Below are 21443 nucleotides of genomic sequence, written 5' to 3' on the forward strand. Positions count from 1 at the left end.
GTTGATGCGATATGTGATTGGAAGCCAATGGAGCTGTTGTAAAATAGGTGTGATGAATTAAAGGGGTCTGTGTAATGATACGAGCAGCTGAATTTTGAACCAATTGTAATTTATGCAGAGTTTTCTGTGGCWGACCAAAAAGTAGAGAATTACAATGGTCTAAACGAGATGTGACCAAACTGGACCAGAACAGCAGTGGAGTGYGGAGTGAGAGAACTGTGGCTTTGTGACCAAAACTTGTTTTGTTAGTGATAATTTATATCAGTGTTGCATGAACATTTACAGGTCGATATTTAGCTGATATGTTTATATTAAGGGAAATATTTCCTTGCCATGTGACAAACAACCTTCCGTTCTGGAAACCTTAGCAACACCAAAGCTGCTTTACGGYAACGGATCTCAAAGAGGGTCATCTGTTTACAGTCAGGCCTGTCATCTGCAGCTTCTGAACCTGCATGGAGCCCCACACCTGCTAATCCTGGAAAACGGAGCTTTCTTCCATGACAGATGTCTGAGAGTCATGGTAGGAAGGAAGGGGCAAACTAAACTCTACAATTATTTACAAATAAGTACAATTGTCGAAAAACAGATCCCACCTTGTCACGATTTATTAAAACAGATTAAGAAAGTCAAAAAGCTGTGATTAAATTGAAATCTTGTAGAGCCACACTGAGCGGAGTTTTTTTTTTTGGAGGGATTTTGTCCAACACTACTTGYGCTTATTAAGGAAACAGTTTGCTGCTCTCAGTTTTCCACCTGGAGCACAGACTCTCCTGGTTGTTCCTCTCACCAGGCCACAACTTGTCAGGCTCCAGAGCGATTTGCTGCTRCAGCTGTGCTTTACTGACTCTGTAGAGGATCTTAAACACCGTTTTATTGTACAAAATTTTACAATTCTTTAACAATTCTGAGCAGTTTTTGGTTAATATTGGCTTTTTGTTTCTCATTACTAGGTTTTTACAAAGAAGCAGAGCAGATTGAAAGGATGGAGACGTTTGATGCCTCTGATTGTAAGTCACATCTGGTTTTTCCCAAGGGTTGTCATATTTTTAACTTATTGGTACTAAACAGATATAAATCTAGAAACAGTTTGGTTTCTGTCAAGATGAAAGAGAGAACTAAGCAGCACAAAAACCAACACAAAAAGTCAGTAATTGAATTTTACATAATTGCCACTGTTAAATTTGTTTATTTGGTTCCTGAACTTTGGGAAATATTTCATCCGATTTAATGATTGTTCTGAATATTGCCACGTTCTACAAACAGACGAGGCAATTAGTCCTGTTTTTGTCATTTATTGAAGGTTTAAAAAAATCACAGCTACAGCAAAGGAAAAATGATAAGTAGGAGTCAACCAACCACTTATGCTTTTCCTCGCTTCATGTGTCGGCTTCACTGTACATGCAGACACGTTGCCGTGGCAACCCACACAACATCTCTGCTAACCCGGAGAGTAGAGAGTAATATATTGAGCAGAATGCACTGCAGTATAGTTAGCTTCCTGCTTTTGGAGTGGTGTCTGATCCGCTTACATTCACACTGCATTCGAACCACGTCAGAGTTCAATTCAACCGAACTGAGACCGAGGTTTTTGGGTTCACTCTCTTAGACTGCATTAGACCCACTAAAAACCCTCATTAGTTATTAGTAGGTTATTGTTTGAACTGTTTCTCAGTCCAATGCTCCAAAAAAACGTTTGTAAACAGCATAACAGATGAATGCTATTGTGATGACATGCTGAAAGTGGAATGGTGGTACTAGAAGGAGGTTCTTAAAGAGACAGGCGTCTAATTTCAAGGTCTCATTCTGGGAATTTCTCTAAAATTGTTCATGTTTATGTCACTATAGGACCGACACGTGAGACAACCGGGTTAGCTGAAGATGCCCTCCCGGTACTCACCCCCACTACTGAGGGTTATTAGTGGGTCTAATGAGGGTAATGACTTATCCTCATTACATCACAAGATGGTGTTGGCRCTTGACCCAGTTACTACAGACAAAAACAATGCAATTTATAGTACTCTGTGAGAAATATTTATTATTAAAAGCTTCTGCRTATGCAGGATGAAAGCACAGTAATCCATCTTTTGGTGCTGTTATTGCTTTAAATTAAAATGGCTGGGTTGGTGATGATCATCATAGCATACAGTGGAGAACTGACATCCAGCTTATTCAGTTTCGGAAGGGGATGTTATTAAACTGTGGTTATTAAACTGTTTAGAATCTCATTTTTATCAACTATTTCTTTTCCACTAACAACAATACAAGAGGGAAGTCCTGTATTTACCTCTCTTCCAAAATKTAAGAGGATTATTTAAACTTTTAGATGTTTCAGACAGAAAGTAGGCACTTTTAGCATGACATATTTTTACAGTGCATAAATTAGCTTGAGCCCAGGCTATAATTTGTTCGAACCATTATTAAACCTCGTGTTCTTCCCCTCAGCRGTGGACCCAGGGGCTGACGAAGACTCTGTGGATATCTATGAAGGCCTGGATGCTACTGGGGTTGGCAGCAACACTGGTAAAGGAATTCTTCCACTTTATTCAGTTTTGTAAGACATTGATAAATGTTTTTCAGGGTTTCCCCTAGACCTGTCGCATTAACAAATAAATCAATTCATCAGATAATAAATTGAAATGAACTTGATAATTTAGATTTTCATAATTTATCAAGTAAATTTATCAAGGGCAAGTAAAGCAAGGTGGCCCAGCAGGCGTAAATTACACTAGGGGAATCCTGTAACATGTTTTACTGCATGTTCTGCTCTTGCTTTACAGAAAAGTGGCCTTCTGTTGGTTCTGGGCTCAAAGACTCACTGGATCTTTATGAGGATATAGTGGCAGAGGAACAGAACAACAGGGAGACATCACACACTGAGGTAACAAGTTGCAGTCACCTGTTCAGCTGCAGGTCCTCCTGTTCAGGACCAGTCATCACACTTTTTTCTCTCTGTAGTTAAAATCCAGATTTGAAGCAGCCCAAAATCAAATCAAAGAACTGCACAGAAGACTACRGCAGATGGAAACACAGGTTTGTTTCAGCAAGTATTTTTGCAAGAAGATTGAGCGAATATTTGTAAATTATGATGTCATAATGTGTAATAAGGTCCTACTCAAGACACACACGCGACCATGTTATTTTAGTTTATTTGTTCAGTTTATTTTTTTCAATAGAGTTCCCCAGGTTAAATGACACATTAGTTGTCAATTTTGTGAAATTATTCATTTTGGTCTAATTTTGCTCACAAAAAGTCAACATTTTAAAAAGTGTGTGGTCTTTATAATCATAAGATAATTATTAATAACATTGTTTTGTTTCTTCCATGGACAGAATACTGGCTTGAGCAGTGAGAACAATCGTCTTAAGAAGAACATCTCTGCACTTTTACGAACAGCAAAGCAAGAAATAGTTCGGAAAGATGCTGAGATCAAGCAGCTGACTCAGCAGTGAGTGTTACTTTATAAAGACCTGGAAACCAGAACGTGCTCTAGACTAGCACCCTGGGATGGACATTGACATTTTAAAATTCATATGTAATTTGCATTAATAAGTAGCATTTGTTGTTTTTTTTGTAGGGTCCAAAGATTTCATCATCATCATCATCATCAGCCTCGGATAAAACAAGCCCAGGATCCACGTTCATCTCTTCAAGCCTCCTCCAGCTGTTCATCAACAAGAACACTTTCACCACCTTCATCTTTACCTCYTCTTCCTCCTCACCCTCCTCCYTTTGTTGCTCCCCCTATTAGTTCCCAGTATGAGGAGGAGCCTTCTCCAGCAGATGCTCCCCAACTTACCTCAAAGGAAACTTGTCATTTCAGCAGATCCGTGAAGTCTTCAACTCATAACTGCTCAAAAAGACATGAAGCAGCTGAAAAACTGCCTGGAGTAGACGGGTGCGCTTCCAGAAACAGAGAGGTTAAAGGTCAAAGTTRTAAACTGTCTGAATCAGCAGAAAGGAGGCTTAGAGACTGTACCCATCATAACAAGGACTCTGTGCAAAAGCAAGTTCACAAAGAAGACAAAGACACTGGAAAAGAGTTTTACTCCCAGTCTCACAAAAATAAGAAATACCAAAAGGTTGGGAGGCACTGCCGATCAGACGGAGCTAAAACTTCTTCACAAGAACATCTCCACTCTGCAGTTTCCTCTGAACACAGAAGAGAAGGCAAGAAAATTCAGAGAACAGATAAAGCCAGCTCTATAGAGCATGCTAAAGTTTCTGATCAGCAGTCRGGAGGGAGCTGCAGCCCAGAGTCCAGAAAAAACCCCAGAGGTCACAAATATGATAGTTTGTCCAGTCCAAAGAACAAGAGAAGCTCCTCTCCAGATCAGTTTACTAAGCGCTGCGGTAATGGCAGTAGAGAACGGGAAAGGAGCAGACAGAGAGACCATCAGAGAAGTGTGGACAGAAGGTGTGAGGATGAAATCAGGAGCAGGCATCACAGAAGAAGCAGTCAGAAAGAGAGCAGCAGAGACCGGGAGAAGCACAGAGATAAACAGACGGGGAAACCTGATGGATCCAAGGAAGGACGACGGGAAAAGAAACCTAGAGATGTGAAAAGATCATCTGAAGAACCCAGCCCAGAAGCAAATACTTCTGTAGACGACAACAACTCAAACAGAAAGTTGTGTTTTATGGAAACACTGAATTTAACTCTTTCACCTATCAAAAAGCACACAACACCCAGAGATAACAGCCTAGAGTACCCGCTAAGACTAGAGGGTGATGTTGAGGAAAACTCCCAGCCTAACCTAGACAACATGTGTGTCATTGATGAGGTAGATGGAGGTGAGCTAGGATCAGAACCAGAACCAGGACATGCTGCAGAGCGAGCCTTGGAGGAGCTCAAAGCTCCACGTAACCAGACGTCCAACATGGAAGATGTAGAGGAAGATGSCAACATTGGAGCTGAATTCCAAGGGAGACCCTTGGCTGTTCACAGCAACTCCCTCTGGAGGCCACCCCAGGGTCCAGCAGACACAACCAAACTCCACACAGAAGCAGGGGAAGACCTGAAACATCCTGAGGAACAGCTGGAGCTGATCTCCAACAGCTGGATAACTGAAAGAGGTCAGCTGGAGTTCACAAAGAGCTCCCAGCCCAGCAACACACCTCCACAAATCTTGGAGCAACACAGCAGCTCTGAAGCACCGACCTCTGAGGTTCAACATGCTGCAGCTGCTGATGAAGATGCAGCTCAACATGAACATGCTGCAGCTGATGTTGAACATGCTGCAGCCGATTCAGGTGAAGCTCCTGCTCCACCCAGACTCTCCCAGAGTACAGTCAGTGAAGCTGCAGCTTCAGCTCAGCCAGACGACACACACGGTACTGAAGAGGTATATGASGAAGCCAGACTCAGAGATGGGTGGGGTCACCAGGCTGCGTCCCCTGCTGCGTCCCCTGCTATCAGCCAACCATCCTCTACCAGTGTTACCATGGACAACCATCCTGTTGGCCAACCACAAAGCTCTAAAGACTTGGATTCAGTGTCCAGCACTATCTGTCTGACCTCACTTCCTCARAAGGGGCGGATTCTGACCGAGGATATTTGTGCGATGACCCAGACAGACACAGACCAGTGTTACCATGGACATGGGCTGGGGACCTGCAGTCCCCAGCCCATATCCTCTGTAGACTGCATTGGGATATCCAAGGTCAGCAGTACCACAGAGGAGCTCAGGCCCGCCACAGTTACCCCTAAGAAGTTCTGCAGTCAGGACCGTAAAAAAGAGCTGTCCAGTTCTGTGTCGCTGCCTCATGATGAAGACTCCATGATGCACACCCTGAGCAACCTGAAGAGGATTCCTGAGGCCATCAGCCCCCTGAGGAGCCCGGCACAGATGGCCAAGAGGGGTGTCCTCCATGTCCACAGCAAGCTGGGACATGTGAAGAGTCTTCAGAAAGGTATCCAGATGGTCCTAGCATCCCTGTCTTCACTCCCACAGGCTTTATCTGGCCTGTAAATGTGACTCATGTGGACATGGCACCAAACATTGATCCAAACATTTATTCTGGGGCATTTTGATCTGAGTTGGTTCTCTGAAAGTATATTTTTAATACCCCGCACTGGAAAACCAAAGTTCTGCTGTTTTTCATATGGAACCCCATTTCATTGTGAGGGAGAGTGTAGTAAGTGGCAGCTGCAATCACATGGAATGGTCTGGAATATTTGCTCCTGCTGTTTGAAGCTGCAAACTGGAGTGGATAGGGTTTGATTTAATTTCTTATTTTATTATCTATATTGCTTTTAATTTTGATGGTGACTTTTTAACCTTAACCACATCTAATCTGTATTCTTTTTCCTATTTGTGAAACACTGGTTTTTGAGATCCTAAACATGTTCTCATTCAGAAGTAGAATAGAGTAGAAGCAGCTTTTATTGTCCCACAAAAGGGAAATTCAGGTATAACAGCACAAAAAACTGTTAAAAACAATATATAAAAAACAAGATTAACAATATAAATAACAATATACTGTACAAGTATAAAAAAGACAAATACCATGAGCCATTAGATCTTTTTTGGTCAGGACTAGATTCCAACTTGCCATTTTTTTCCCCAATACAACCATCAATCATAACGATCTGATGAATCATGGGAAGAGAGATTTGTACTTGTATGTSAGTAATACCATACAAACATCATGGAAATTAAATTTAGAAAACTAAGTTGGAGAAAGGCTGGAATATCATAATAAGTGAGGTGAGCACCCTGCATCATTGTTCGGTGATGTAGCTTTGAGAAARAATCAGTCTGTCAGCAGGTTGCCAGCTGTTTTACTATAGTGGACTTGTCACTAAAGACTTGGATTCAGTGTCCAGCACTATCTGTTAGACCCAGAGAGGTAAAATCCTCTGTGTTTTTGTGCTGACACTGACCTGTTGTATTGTCTTCTTTAGTTCTCTCACATTGAACTTGTCGGGTTATAGTGATTTATGTAGTAAACTGAACAGGATTATGGTCTTGGTCTCCCTGGACTTCATTGAGTTGAATTTAGAGACGATAATTCATCCCTCAACATGTGTAAAATACCTGAAAATTGTATTGACTTTGTTGCACCACAACCTGCCACTGATTGCCATGACTGTATTGATTTGTACAAAGGCTCTGATGTTCCTGAATCTCTTCACTTASTCTTGAATGTCTTGAATATTGCTTTGCATATGTACTGACAGTTCCTTTACTTTTCTGTCCAGATTTTTCCACCTCTGCTGCTGAGACCAACTTGATGAAGTTGGATGTTAATAAGGAGAACAAATATCCAGGTTCTCCTGCTAACCGAGGAGCACAGGACGTGGTGAACATGGAGTCTGAGCAGATTTCAAGCCCTTTTGATACTGAACTGGAAGAAGGGGAAATTTTAAGCGAGAGTGATGAGGCTACTTCTAGTTCTCCTGTTCCTGCCACCAAGAGGGCGAAGTTAACGGAACCAATCAGGAATAAACCCAGCCTCCAGTCTTCTTCAAGAAGAAAACCTGAAGAACGGCAGGTTGCTTCTAAAGAACCTCTTGATTCAGCTGCTGTCTCAACGCAAAGTCCCAGGAGTCGTTTTAAAACTGTCTGCCCATCAGCAAGCAAAGCATCTTTTTCAACTGTAGAGGAAATAATGGAGACATTCAAGATGGTTCGCACGGAGATGCGTAAAAAATACATGAAGCTTCATAAAACCTTTCCTAAAAAAAGTTTTTGTGGTGTGATGGACAATTTCCAGAAGTCTTTTTTAGAGTTTGTGGACGGTGCTCACTTTGGCCAGATATGCAGCGATGCTGAGGAGTTGAAGTCCAAGCTGAGGAAAGTAATTGCGTCTGTGTTTATCAAAGTGCTTAATAATGGCATAGTGAAACGCATTTTTGAACAACAAGCAGTCAATCTAAAGCAAAAGCTGTGGGACTTTGTAGATGTCCAAGTGGACTACTTGTTCATGGACATCCAGACAACATTGAAGAGCCTCTGCCAAGCCGTCCAGACTCCCACTGAAGACAAGAGGCCCGGTGGACAGGGGATCGAGCCTCAGCAGGCTCCAGTGAAGATGCCGCTATGTAAACAGAACAAGTCCCACCCCCCTAACTCCAGCCTGAGCCGGACCAAGTCATGTGCAGTGGTCCCTTACAGAACCGGACTAGGCAGCAAAGGTAAAGACATCCGTATGTCATACACAGAAAAAGATGGCGCCTCTCAAGTACATCCTCCAGAACGCGTAAACACACAAACTATGATCAACTTCCTGTCCGACAGCAACGCTGCCTCGTCTCCAAATAAAACTAAGATGGTGATCCCTCAGAACAGCTCCTTGATTGATAGAACAGACTTTGAGCTGCTTACCGAGCAACAAGCGTCCAGCTTGACATTCAATTTAGTCAGAGACTCTCAGATGGGAGAAATATTCAAGTGTCTTCTCCAAGGATCAGACTTGTTAGAAAGCACAGGGATGTGTGGCGACAACACTGCCTGGGCTGTTGGGACCCCAAGGAAGGACGGAGAGAGATTTCTCAACTTTGCCACACCATCAAAGTTCCTCTCACCATCCAAGTCCGATACTTCAGCCAGACTCATTGCTACCTGGTCCAGCATTTCACCCAGACGGAGGTCATCCCCACGCACCAAAACCTCCATCCCCCTCCACCCAGCCTTGTTCGATGAAAGTTGCCTCTTGGAGGTTCCATCTGGAAACAGAGCACTGCTGCAGGGCAGCTTGACAGCAGAGAAATACTCCATTCTAGCTGAAGATCTGGCTGTCTCCCTGACGATTCCATCTCCTCTTAAATCTGACAGCCACCTCAGCTTCCTCCAGCCAGCAGGCGTTGGGATCCATGTGGTGTCCACCCCAGACAGCGTTATCAGCGCACACATAAGTGAGGATGCTCTGCTGGATGGGGAAGACGCTACGGAGCAGGACATCCACCTGGCCCTGGACAACTCCAGCTGCAGCTCCAGAGACAGCACCGCCTCCCAAACGCCTGGCAGCACTCTGTTCTTCAAGCCTGACGTTCCTATGCAAGCGCTGGTGATGGAGAAGTCCAATGATCACTTCATCGTAAAGATTAGACAGATGAATGTGGCTGCAGAAGGCACACTAATTGCTGGAGAGCCGTTGAGCCAGACACTGATAGAAAAAAATCAGCAACATGAAGAATATGGTGCCCAGGAATGTCTGAAGGTCACTGGTCAGACAGAGAACAAGTTCTCCGTCACTGGAAACCCAAACTCTGGATCACACACCCATGAACAAAGACGGACTCCAGGAACCAATCCATCCAACCCAAGACGAGACACTTTTACCCAGTCTAGGAAAACCACTCCTGAAACGGATCCATCAGATCCCAGTTCAAACACCAGCTCACCTACTTCCCACAGTTCATCAGTCCCAGATCCCAGTGGAACACAGCTCCAAGTAGAGGCAACTCCACCCAAATCATTCCCATTCCAGCCCCAGAAGCAAACCAGTCCCCCCAGAGCCACTTTAAGCCCAAACACTACAGCATCAAAGACACTATTCTATGACTTGGGCAGAGAGGAGACCACTGTGTCCGAGTCAGAAAAGAGTCTCACCATTGACACGAGCAGCTCATCAGAGAAAACCTCCAGGGACTGTGAACAGCTCCGGAAACGGAAAAGACGGCAGGAAAAGCTGAAAGCCAAAAGATGTAAAAAGGAGGACAAAAGTCTGCAGGTTTCTCCATCCAGGAAGAGTGACGAAGAGYTGAAACTTTCCCAAGCAGCTCTGTCCCCAAGCAGCCTGTCTGCCAAGAACATCATCAGGAAGAAGGGCGAGGTGGTGATGGCATGGACCAGGTCAGTAGCATGATTCACTGAAGTCACGTGGAAATAAAAGCACAACTTCAGTCCACATCAATGGCTTTGTTAAAGTCTTGACATTCTGACACAAATTTATCATTTAGTTATAGACTTTGATCATTTCCCACTGGCTGAAAAAAATCACAAATTAAAGTTGGACAGGACATTAGAACAAAGTAAATCAGCTTTACATTCCAGTGTTTAATGTATCATTTTGTAACTGTGGTCATTAGGGGGCTTTTCCTCTGACCATGTTGGTTCCAGCACAGTGGCTGATACTGAGTGACTGATACAAATAAGTTGATGTTGATTTATTTTTCTAGAAAGCTCATTGGGGAGGAGGGATAACTGGGAACTTAGATCTTAATAATTTTGATGAACATCTTAGGTTTAACTGCATATAAACCAAATTTCAATCAGCTACATTTGATACATTTTAAATGACTGGATTTAATTGAGTTGACTAAAAACAAACAGTGGTGTTTAGGAAGAACATAAATGCTTTTACTTTTGCACAGACAGATTCATGTGAACATGTCTTGTTTTTAGCCAAATTAAAACATAAACATTTATATATTGACTAAATAAAACCTCTATAAACAAATATTATTTGCATATTTGCTAGTTTATTTATAAGTTTATTTTCTGTTTCTATTGTTCCTCCACTGCTTCATCCAAATGTTCCAGTGAACTTAGATGCCAGTTTGAAACACTTTGACCTTTAAGCAGCAATGTTGTACTTTTGGTCAAACAGAGCAAGTAGGAAAGTTTAAAGTTCCGTGGTGAAAGGATGCTCAGTCTCTTTTGCTCATCCTCTCCTCAGAGATGAAGATCGAGCCATTCTGATGTTTCTGAAGACCAAAGGAGCTTCACGGGAAACGTTCTCCACACTGTCTGAGAAACTAAACAAGCCATCAGGCCAGGTGAGCAAGTCTTCAGTCTTCAGGGTTTTATTTAATGTTTGCAGTTATTTACCTTTTGATATTTTTCAGATTGCTCACAGGTTTTACCAGCTCATGAAGCTTTTTAAGAAGCAGGGGAAGATGGACATGTGATTGTCCCCGTCAGAYATGGAGGGAGATCTCACCCACCTCAATACAATTGAACTCTAATGCCTGTTAAATGGAAAGTTCTGGAGAGTCCTGAGGAGTTGGTTCAACACCAACTCTATGGTCTGTGGACTTCATTTTCAAACAACTGGAAGCATAATTGCTTCTTGTTGAGGGATTTTTTTTCTGTGTTGAACTGATTCATGGCTAATTAAAACAGAAAGCTAAAGGATAATATCTGAGTTTTTGATCCACTGTCTGGAAATGTTTTTACTTTTGTGTTCTTTTTTAACCAACTGAGAGTTTTTTGTTTTAATCACTTCTTACTGAAAATCCATGACAGTATCTGCATATTCCTTTTTCAATAGTATAAATTTTTTCAATAGTATTTAATAGTATAATCAAAAACATCTCAGCAGTACGTCTTCCAACGGACAGCTGGAAAATGTCTGTCTTCAGACTTGAAGTTAGTTTCCAGCTCAGGAAAATCCCATGTTTTCCTGCGGGTGGATCCCATCTGGAAACTTGAAGTATCACTCAGCAATAACTCATCTGCTGTCAAACAGATGGATATGGTCATTATTGCATACAATCTTTGTGTCATGCTGGTCAACTAGCATTGGTAGTTTCTAATGAAAATGTTTACATGTCCAGTCAAGGCAGCAGAGACGTATTAAACGACTCAGATCAGCAGACTGTTCGCACAAACTGTCTCTGTGCCTTGATCGCATTTAGTTGAAATCATCTGATTATATAAACCAAAACAGAATACATTATTATTCTTCATGTTGTACATATCCTTTTCCAAAAATAAAGTTTTATTTATTTATGCCTGTGTCAGATGGGAGGTTCTTTATAATGAATCTTTTTTTTTTCATGATGACATGCACTGAACCGAATATGAATATATCTGCTCTCTGAAYTCTACATATTAAAATGTCATTTAAGATGATTTTTTTAAAATAATTTTTTAGAAGCACATTTGTGAGGTCTAACACTGATGTTGGGAAAGAAGGCTTTCTTGGCTCAAGAAGACTGAGCCAACACTGATGTTGTCTCATAGTCTCGTCTCCAATTTATGACTAGTTTTCTATTACAAGTCATGAACATTACTTCAGTAATGCACTTACTGAAGCTGGAGCACTAAGTGACCGATTTTATTGGGAATTACCACAGATCACAGCTACACTGACCTAGTGACCTGTAGAGTGTTTTTTACAAACTGATCTGTGTGGTGATAGTTTTAGACAAATCTGTGAAAAGATCAAGCTCTTCAGTTTCTTTGTGTTCCTACTCTCATTTGCAGAAACACTTCAGACTGTTTCTCATCCAGAAACAACCAATCAGACCCAGGAGGAAGGTCTTAGCACTGTCTATCACAACAGTGTACACGCTGCTCAGTGTGCTAATGGTGGGCAAACAACTTATTACAAAAAACTAGCTGGTGTCATTTGTGGCCATGCTAATTAGCCTGAGCATTCATGGCAGGCGCCGCTGTGGGGAGGGAGCTGTCGCATAGCAGAGAGAAGGGAGGATGTGGTAAGCAGCGTGTATACCAGCTGATTGACAGTGCTAAAACCCTTCTCCTAGCTCTGATTGGTTGTGTTTGAATGTGATGTATTTGCAAATGGCAGTAGAACCACAGGGAGAAGCAGGGCCGGCCCAAGGCTCCATGGGGCCCTAAGTGAAATTTGGTTTTGGGGCCCTCTTCTGCTAACAATGTGGACTGGCTGCAATCAGCAGTCCAATCATTGGATCATTCACACACCTGCTATAAACGTATTGTATCTCTGGCAGTGCTGTTTACATTACTTACATAGGATACATTTATTGGCCACATGATTTATCAAGCAGTTGATTTCTGGGCGCCGATTTCCTTAATTTTGGGGGATTGTGATTGGCCGATACTTACATATGAAGCCCATCTTATCCCCTGATCTTATTTTCATCAGCAAAGGTTTAAAAATCAGCCTCTGTCCTCTTCTGCTCTACAGTGAGGTTTGACTGACAGACTCCCCCCCACCAGGTCCAGTCTGAACATTTACACTTAACATTCACCTCACTGTTGCTAACTCTGACTTTCTTGCTACATTTAGCAACATTTCAGACAAAAGAAATTCATATCAGCCAAAATCAAAATTGGCAGGTCAGGCTTTTTAAAGATTGGTAACCAGGGATCAGCCAGAAAACTGCAATCGGTGCAGCCTTACACACATATTCATGACATTCTTTGATTAAATAAATTTCTCTTAAGTGTTACTCCAATAGCCAAAACTTTAATTTATACYAGGTGAGTAATTTTACCGGGTTGATTCTGAGCCTGAAATGATTGAAATGATTTTTACAGAAGTTTCACATAACTTAAAAGTTGATGTAAAAATAATGTTTGTTTAGCCACAAAATGATTATGTTTAGCAGAAAACAACATATCCCCAACTACAGCATAGAGGAGCTCATCGATATATTAATGCAGCAGGCAGCCATGTAGCCTGATGTAAAACATTTTACTAGACAATATCAAACATTGAGAAGTTTTAATTATTGTTATTGATAATAATTACAACTTCTAAATGTTTGATATTTGATCAAACGTTATCAAACACGGCGTTTTGAAGCCAAAAATATCTCAGAAATATACAGAGCCAACCATGAGTTAAATTCAGTTTCWCACAAACACAAATACCCTGGCATAAATGTTTGGCTCTTGAACTGGACCGTTCAAGCTAATTTTCTATTAGCAGCTTTACAAATCTTTTACATTACATTASCAAGACACATTAAAACAAACTTTTATCTTGGCTTTTTTTTCTATTCTGCCTCTTTCTCTTCTCSCTCCCTGAAGGATAAGTGCTTTTTGAGACAATGTTTTGCTCATTTAACTTCTGACCTAACTAACTCTAACTCTGCACATTGCACGGCAGCTCATACCGGCGAAGCGTGSGGTACCTAGAGCGGCCACCAGAGGTCCCCCAAGAGCAATTGGTTTTTTTTTGCCTTTTTATCAATAAAATAATAATTTCTACATACATTACATTATACATTATTGTAAAAACAAAACACTTCATAGTGAAATTGTGTGTTTTTGATATGACATTTCTTTTTTCTTTTTTTTTCAAAGCACCAAACAATTTTTTTATATCAGACAATTCATTTAATTTCTTTCTGCAGGTCTATTTTATTATAGGAAAGTATTGCAATATTCAAACCCGCAATTTAGCAAGATATGTAAATCAGAGCAAGACCACCAGACATATTTTGTCTTTACATAATTACACTATTAAAAATATAAACAGGGGCACAATGCCACCTTTTAGTGGACTGTACTCTATAAAAAAGAGCTGCCTGTTTGCTGCAGTGGAGATGATGGTCCATTCAGGAAAGCAGAGCTGCATCAAACTTTAACTGGAACTGCAGAAAAACGAAAAAAACAAAAGCAAAATTTAAATCTTTAATGCATGTCACCATGAGAAAAGCCTACTGAATTTTGCTTAAAATAACTTTTTAAAAAATTTAAATCACACATTTTTGACTTATGAAGTTAACTGTTTTTGCAAAACAAACTTATTTGCGCTTGTCAGAAATCTTTTTGTTTGTGACTCATAGTTTTGCTTGTGATTCCCACATGACGTCTTGAGTAGGGCCTAAAATCACAACAAAAGATTTCTGATGTGTGCAAATAAATGTTTATGTTTGGTAAAAAAWTTGTTATTTAATTCAAAAAAAGTATTTTAAACAAAACTTCTTTTTTTAAAGGAATCATTACAATTCCAAAAGTTTTGATTACAATTTTATTTTACTTAACTGAGGTTAGTTTTTTTTTTTTTTTTTCCATTGAATAACAAATTTAAGTTCATACTCTGTATGAAGTCCCTAAGCTTAAAGTCTGGATTGAGTTTTTTCCCCTTCATTAATGACACTTTTATTACATATTCATTATATCTATCATGGTAATTCAGGGTGAGTTCACTGTATTCAAACAGGAACGGATGAAGAGGGCTTCATCCAGAAAGGCTCCAGATCAAGTCAGTGACGGCAGGGTCAAGGACCAAAACCTGTGGATACTGAGTGTCTGAGCTGCTGCTACTCTAAGTAACCTAACCTGCTGATATTCAAGATCCAAAGTAATGGAGAAACTTGTTGAGTCTTTGTTGTTTTAGTCATGTTGTACTGCCCCTGAAGCCTCAGGAAGCCTGAAAGCTTTGGACAAAGCTGAATATTGACACCTTAGTCAGCGCTATTTCCAGTTTAGTGTCCTGATAAAAGTGTGGCAGGATGAAACTGACCTTGGGGTGTTATAGGCCTGTGTGGAGGATCAATAGCTTCAAACTGGAGACCTAGTTAGCAGCAACATTGAAATAGAGTCGGCCACAGAGCACAGTAGGGTTTTAGCAGTCTTCAAGGGACAGCCAATGAGTCCTGATGTTGCTGCAGATGGATCATCTTTTTTGTAAGATCTTTATGATCAAATACACAAAGCAAGGGCTCTAGAAGACTGGTAAGTACAGCTTTTCCTTTGATATTAAAAACATTAACATAAAAGTCTTACAATACATGTTATCTTCTTTATTCACTCAGCTACTAATAATGTGAGAGAAGATGGGGGACTGGAACTTGTTGGGGAGCATCTTAGAAGAAGTTCACATTCATTCGACCATTGTGGGGAAAATCTGGCTCACCATCCTCTTTATCTTCCGGATGCTTGTACTTGGCGTTGCAGCAGAGGATGTTTGGGACGATGAGCAAAGTGAGTTTGTCTGCAACACAGAGCAGCCAGGCTGCAAGACTGTCTGCTATGACCAGGCTTTCCCTATCTCCCTCATACGCTACTGGGTCCTGCAGATCATCTTTGTGTCCTCTCCCTCACTGGTCTACATGGGCCATGCTCTGTATCGCCTGAGAACCCTTGAAAAAGAAAGGCACAGAAAGAAGGCCTGCCTGAAGGCAGAGCTGGAGGGGGCAGATACTGACCAGGAGGACCACAAGAGAATCGAGCGTGAGCTCAGGAAGTTAGACGAACAGAAGAAAGTCAGGAAAGCTCCACTCAGAGGATCATTGCTGCGCACATATGTTTTTCATATCCTGACCAGGTCTGTGGTGGAGGTGGGTTTCATCATTGGTCAGTGTGCTCTTTTTGGCATTGGATTATCTCCTCTGTACAAGTGTGAGAGACTGCCGTGCCCCAACAGTGTTGACTGTTTTGTGTCAAGGCCTACAGAGAAAAATATTTTCATGGTGTTCATGCTCGTCATTGCCGGAGTGTCTTTATTTCTCAACCTTCTGGAGATTTTCCATCTGGGTGTGAAGAAGATCAAGCAAATCCTTTATGGATACAAATATGGAGATGATGACAGTGTCTGCAGGTCAAAGAAAAATTCTATAGTGCAACAGATTTGTGTTCTCACTAACTCCTCACCACAAAGGCTGATCCAGCTGACTCAAGTTACCAGTCCTGTTTCATCAGATCCTTACAAGGATGCTCAAAGAGATGTACTTCCTTGTAACTTGGTTCCAGCAGGTTGCCAGAACACAGAAGGCATGGACATCTCACAGCAGCATCCTGCACAGACGTTCCGGCCGAGCCAAGGTGACATCCAGCATTTGAGGCAACTGGGGGCTGTGGAGCGGCAGCACACTCTGGAGAATAGAAAACCGTCCTTCAGCAGCGATGAGTCAAATGGACCTCATTGCTCTGGCAAGCCTCACTATGCAGGACCACGAGCAACGCTGGTGGCCAGCCATATTGAGATCCCAGCTGCCCTGAGGATCCCTCAGAGGAAGCAGAGTAAAGTCAGTGTCTGCAAGGAACTCAGCGACATGAGTGATTCTCCAGAGAGCGACCACTATCCCACAGCCAGGAAATGCAGCTTTATGTCTCGAGGACTGTCAGAGGCCAAGCTCGCCAGTCCGTCTGACAGCGACRCCTCTCAGAGTGGAACAGATACCGAGGCCCAGCACTTCAACCAGGGGGAAAGCCCAGTGATGACCCCACCACCCCCCGCCTCTGGGAGGAGGATGTCCATGGTAAAAACACATTCCTTCTAGTGAAAACTGTAGCACCCTATATTTTGCTTAACCTAATATAATGCTGAAAATGTTTTTTTATTTTCTTTTGTGCTGATGCGATAAAACTACGCATATTTGATTCAGTGGAGTAGAAGAGAGAGAGTTCTAGATTTGTGCTATTCTCCTGGGCTACAACAGGACACCCTGGTTCTTAACACAGAGCATTTCATGATGATGACACATCATAACAGATGTTGTTATGATTTTCTGGAAATAAAAGAAATGTCTCAGTTGATAGGACAAAATTATATTAAAAAACAAACTTAAGAGAAAGCAACAGAAAAACAAATCTCTGCTATGAAAACACACCCCAAAACTTACCAAGCCATACAAGAAATCTGTGAAAACTGTGCTGTTGTCTAATTTTGTGTGGAAGGTATTTAGATATAGATATGATGCACAATGCACCAGTCTAATCTTCAAACAAGACCACCTAAATATGTATGAGTTAGATAAGTAGCATGAGCTCCATCACCATGCACACAGGAGCATTATTTAACTGAGAGTGACTAGCATAAAATTATGTTTGGTGCACCAGAGAAGTTTGAAGAGATTTAGATTAATATCCATCTCAACCGACATGACTTGTTGGAGTCTGAACAATATGTTTATTAATGCATATCTTACCAGTTCTACAAGTCAAACATTTCAGATAAAGGATGTCTSAACTTTTCTTTTTCAGCCATTCAGTTGTATTTAGTAGGCTCAAAATTACTAACTGGAGACAACACCTGATAATCAGGAAATAGTAATCAAATAGTTTTCCATCTCAGTTATTGTTTTGTGAACACTTGCCTAATGAAGTTTGATATTAAATAACAGTAGCTAAAAGATTGTGTTTAGCACTGAGGAGAGAATAAGTTCTGCACACTTATGGAAAACAAACAACTTCTCTCCAAAATATAAGAATGTATTGACAAAATTKTATTTCTATATTTATTAGGAAGATATAGTAGTACAGCTCAAAATTGATTATTGGGTGGTGGATCATAAAACTCACTAATTTAGTGGCACTGAACTAAACTACTGTAAGTAAAAATGAAAGAACAATGAAAACCACCAGAATAAGTAATAAATTCAATGACCAATTAAATAATGCAGTAATATCACAGCTCAGAATGAGTATGTACATTTAATACCAAGGAATAWTTTGAAATGAGGACAAATTAACTTTAAACTAAATCAAATTCAGCTTAAGACTAAATTGAGAACAACACTTGGTATGTGTTCAGCAGTTCACCATGTTTGCAGTGAAGATCAACACATTTTACAAAGTCATTAGTTAGCAAATTGGTTTCATGAACTAATTTGCTAAGAGGTCTGGAAGGTTGATACAACAACAGCAGGTCTTTAATGTATTGTGGTGCTACGTTGTTCAGTGATTTATAAACTAACAGTATTTTAAAGTCTATTCTCTCAGTGAAGGGCGTTAGATGTGATGTTCTCTATYTTCTTGGTTTTAGTCAGAACACCAGCAGCAGCGTTCTGGATCAGCTGCAGTTGGAGGATAGATTTTTCTTTAGGAAGATATAACTCAAGATATACATTGCAGAATAATGTATATGTTGGAAACATAGAAATATTAAGTCTTTTAAAAAAATTTAGAAAAGAGAAAAACCTGTTTGTTGGATAACAAAAGACTAACCACAAATGGTTTTTTTCTTTCAGAGCATGATTCTGGAGTTGTCTTCAATCATGAAGAAGTGAACCAGAAACATCCACGTTGGCATGAGGCCAGAGGCATCGAGGACTTCTGTAGACATAAACACTCACATTATGTTTCACCTCATTTCTAGTTTCAGTGTAACTTTCACCATCTGATGGTATTCACTCATACATTTAGAGTTTCTGTGTTTAGGTTTGTGGATCCAATCACTGGTTCATTTGKGTCAATTCATGCATGGCTGGACATAAAGTGAGTCTYAACATCTTATATAGCAGTGTTTCTCAACCCTGGTCCTCACCGCCCCCCTGCTCTGTATGTTTTAGATGTGCCTCTATTGCAGAACAGCKGATTCAAATGATTGTGTGACCATCAAGTACTGCAGAAGCCTGTTAATCACCCAGAGATAMAATTCAGGTGTGTGACAGAAGGGAAATACCTAAAACATGCAGGTCAGCGGGGCGGTGAGGATCAGGGTTGAGAAACACTGTTATATAGCAAAGATGTTGGGTTAACCCAACATCCTGCAATGACAGAGAAATACAATAAAATTCTTTTGACAACATTTTTAGATGTTTCATGTGCAGTACAGGCTTCTAACTTATTCTTATATTTTTTGTTCTTTTTACAGAGAGGGGACATTATCACCAGCTACTGACTCTGTGCATTCAGTCCAGTGTTTCCCAACCCTGGTCCTCAAGGCACATTGCCCTGCATGTTTTAGGTGTTTCCTTGCTTCGGCACAGGTGATTTCAATTAGCAGGTGTTTGCTGAACTGCAATCAGGTGAATGAGGTGCATTAAAGCAGGGACATTTCTAAAACATGCAGGGCAGTGTGCCTTGAGGACCAAGGTTGGGAAACACTCAACCTTAACTTCATAGTACTGAACAACTTATTGTTGTATCATTAAATTAGTTTTATTTGTCAGGTTTTAGAAAACATTAACCAGCATAAGGTGTGTTACAAGATTTAGCTRATATACTGTATGCTTTAGTTATTTTYTTTAGGTAAGTGGGAATGTCCTTCTAACTTAATACAAATATGTATATCATAATCKAATCTCAGTACCTCTGGGGCTCTATGACGCCTCAGAGGTTCAGAGAATATTTGGGAGCAAACAGCATCATGAAGTCCTGTAAACCTACCATGACAAGGCCATCCACCTTAACGTCCAGCTGAACAAGGAGCGCTCTAATCAGAGATGCAACCAAGAGGCCCTTAGTGACTCTGGACCAAATAATCCACAGCTCAGAGGGGGGATCTGTCCACAGGAAAGCTAATAGTCATCACTGTACAAATATGACCTATATGGAAGAAAACCAACATTAAAATCAAACAATAAGAAGTCCCATTTGCCATGTTGGATACAGCAAACATGTGGAAGAAGGAGCTTTCAGATTAGACAAAAAAATAAAATAAAATTTATAGCCAAAAAGCATTTTGCTTTTTGGCTATAGAGAACTAACACTGCACATCACTCTGAACACACCATCCCCACTGTCAAATATGGTGGTGACAGCATCATGCCACCACCAGGAGGATCAGGGATGACGGACAGAGTTGACAGAAGATGGATGGAACAAAATATATTCATGTGTCAGTCAAAGTCCAGACCAGATGTAAAAAATGCTGTTCATAAACGCTCAGCGTCTAATCTGACTGAGTTTGAGCTGTTTTGAAAAGAAAAATGAACAAAATGTGTTGGTCTTTCACATTAAATTCCAATTGAATATATTTATTTTTGTGGACACAAGGTACATCACTGTAACTGTTGGAACTTGAAATATGAAGTTTCTGTCTGTTCCATGTGCAACAGAGATTTGGGTTAACGTTTTCTACTGTAATTTTTTATGAGGCTAYATTTATACCAAACTGGCCACAAGCTAAATTGCAGGAAGTTTTACTATTTTTAAAGATTTTATTGGCTTTAGTCATCTTTATTTGATGGCGAATTGACAGGAAAGTGGGTAAAGKGAGAAAGATGCGGTAAAGGTCACCAGGCTGGGAACGAAACCYGCGACAGCCGCGTCAAGAACGAAGGCCTCCATATGTAGGTTGTGCTTTGCCCCTACGCCACCACAGCACCCACAGTTTTATTGTTTTCTAAATAATACATGAACAGTGACACTGTTTGTTTAAACATTGCATATTGTAACCAACATGTCCTTTGCTTCTCACCTTAAGACTGCCAGCAGTTGTTCCAGATGCTCCTACTCTCACTCAGAGGGAAGGATTGCTGCAAATTCGCTGATTAAAGAGTTACTAAGTGTTAACTGTTTATCAATTTATCATTGTGAACTGAATTTCTTTATGTTGTATTACCATTAGAACTGAACTGGAATGTTTCTAAATTAATTTCGATAATGTTGCATTGATTTGATTTTATAGTTTTCCATATTATCTTGATCTATTTGAGATGATGCACACAATATATTGTGGATTGATTCTTTACACATAAACTGGATTTAATTTGTTAAAAACAAACTCAGCAATCCTGAATAGAACAAAGCAGAAAATTTAAAGATTGGGAAGTCTTTAAATAATAGTTAAAATGATTAAAATCTGGGATTTTTATTCTTACTTATCCTGTCTGAGCAGAATAAGCATAGAAGGTAGCATGAATGTTTAGACAGAAAAATCTTGAACAAATCAAACACAACCTTTTTTCTCTTTGGTGTTCCTTTCCTTAAAGCATAGTCTCTTACACAAATTTAGCATGATAGAATAAAGCAAATGTGTACAGTAATTTATCACGGTTAGCACAAACAAAAAGTACTCCGAATGATATGCAAGTTTCTTTATTTCATAAAGAGAAATGGTGTCTAGACAAAAAAGTCATTTATATAACACTAGCAATTGAAAT

General features: G+C 40.6%; 2 protein-coding genes across 4 annotated transcripts in view; both read left to right on the forward strand.

The window, feature by feature from the left end:
* The window catches only part of casp8ap2 (caspase 8 associated protein 2), a 12389-nt gene extending 707 nt beyond the window's left edge, over window positions 1-11682 (forward strand). For both annotated transcript variants that reach the window (XM_017302240.1, XM_017302241.1), the window contains exons 2-10: window positions 954-1010; window positions 2446-2523; window positions 2781-2881; window positions 2959-3033; window positions 3334-3449; window positions 3579-5914; window positions 7206-9801; window positions 10628-10727; window positions 10797-11682. In XM_017302240.1, coding sequence (XP_017157729.1) covers window positions 986-1010; window positions 2446-2523; window positions 2781-2881; window positions 2959-3033; window positions 3334-3449; window positions 3579-5914; window positions 7206-9801; window positions 10628-10727; window positions 10797-10859 — 5490 coding nt within the window. In that variant the 5' untranslated portion in view covers window positions 954-985 and the 3' untranslated portion in view covers window positions 10860-11682. The remainder of the gene's footprint in view (window positions 1-953; window positions 1011-2445; window positions 2524-2780; window positions 2882-2958; window positions 3034-3333; window positions 3450-3578; window positions 5915-7205; window positions 9802-10627; window positions 10728-10796) is intronic.
* A 3565-nt stretch (window positions 11683-15247) lies between these two features.
* gja10b (gap junction protein alpha 10 b) lies at window positions 15248-20019 on the forward strand. Of its 2 annotated transcripts, XR_532510.1 has the most exons (4): window positions 15248-15348; window positions 15429-16874; window positions 18585-18831; window positions 19211-20019. XR_532510.1 is itself a non-coding variant. In XM_008398481.2 (3 exons), the coding sequence occupies exons 2-3, from the start codon at window positions 15450-15452 to the stop codon at window positions 18621-18623; spliced, it is 1464 nt and encodes a 487-aa protein (XP_008396703.1). In that variant the 5' UTR covers window positions 15248-15348; window positions 15429-15449; the 3' UTR covers window positions 18624-20019. The 2 variants fall into 2 exon arrangements, 1 of the variants encoding a protein (XP_008396703.1); XM_008398481.2 differs by having other exon boundaries at window positions 18585-20019.
* The last annotated feature ends 1424 nt before the right edge of the window (window positions 20020-21443 follow it).

Source organism: Poecilia reticulata, linkage group LG21 (assembly GCF_000633615.1).
Source record: "Poecilia reticulata strain Guanapo linkage group LG21, Guppy_female_1.0+MT, whole genome shotgun sequence".
Taxonomy (NCBI): Eukaryota; Metazoa; Chordata; class Actinopteri; order Cyprinodontiformes; family Poeciliidae; genus Poecilia; species Poecilia reticulata.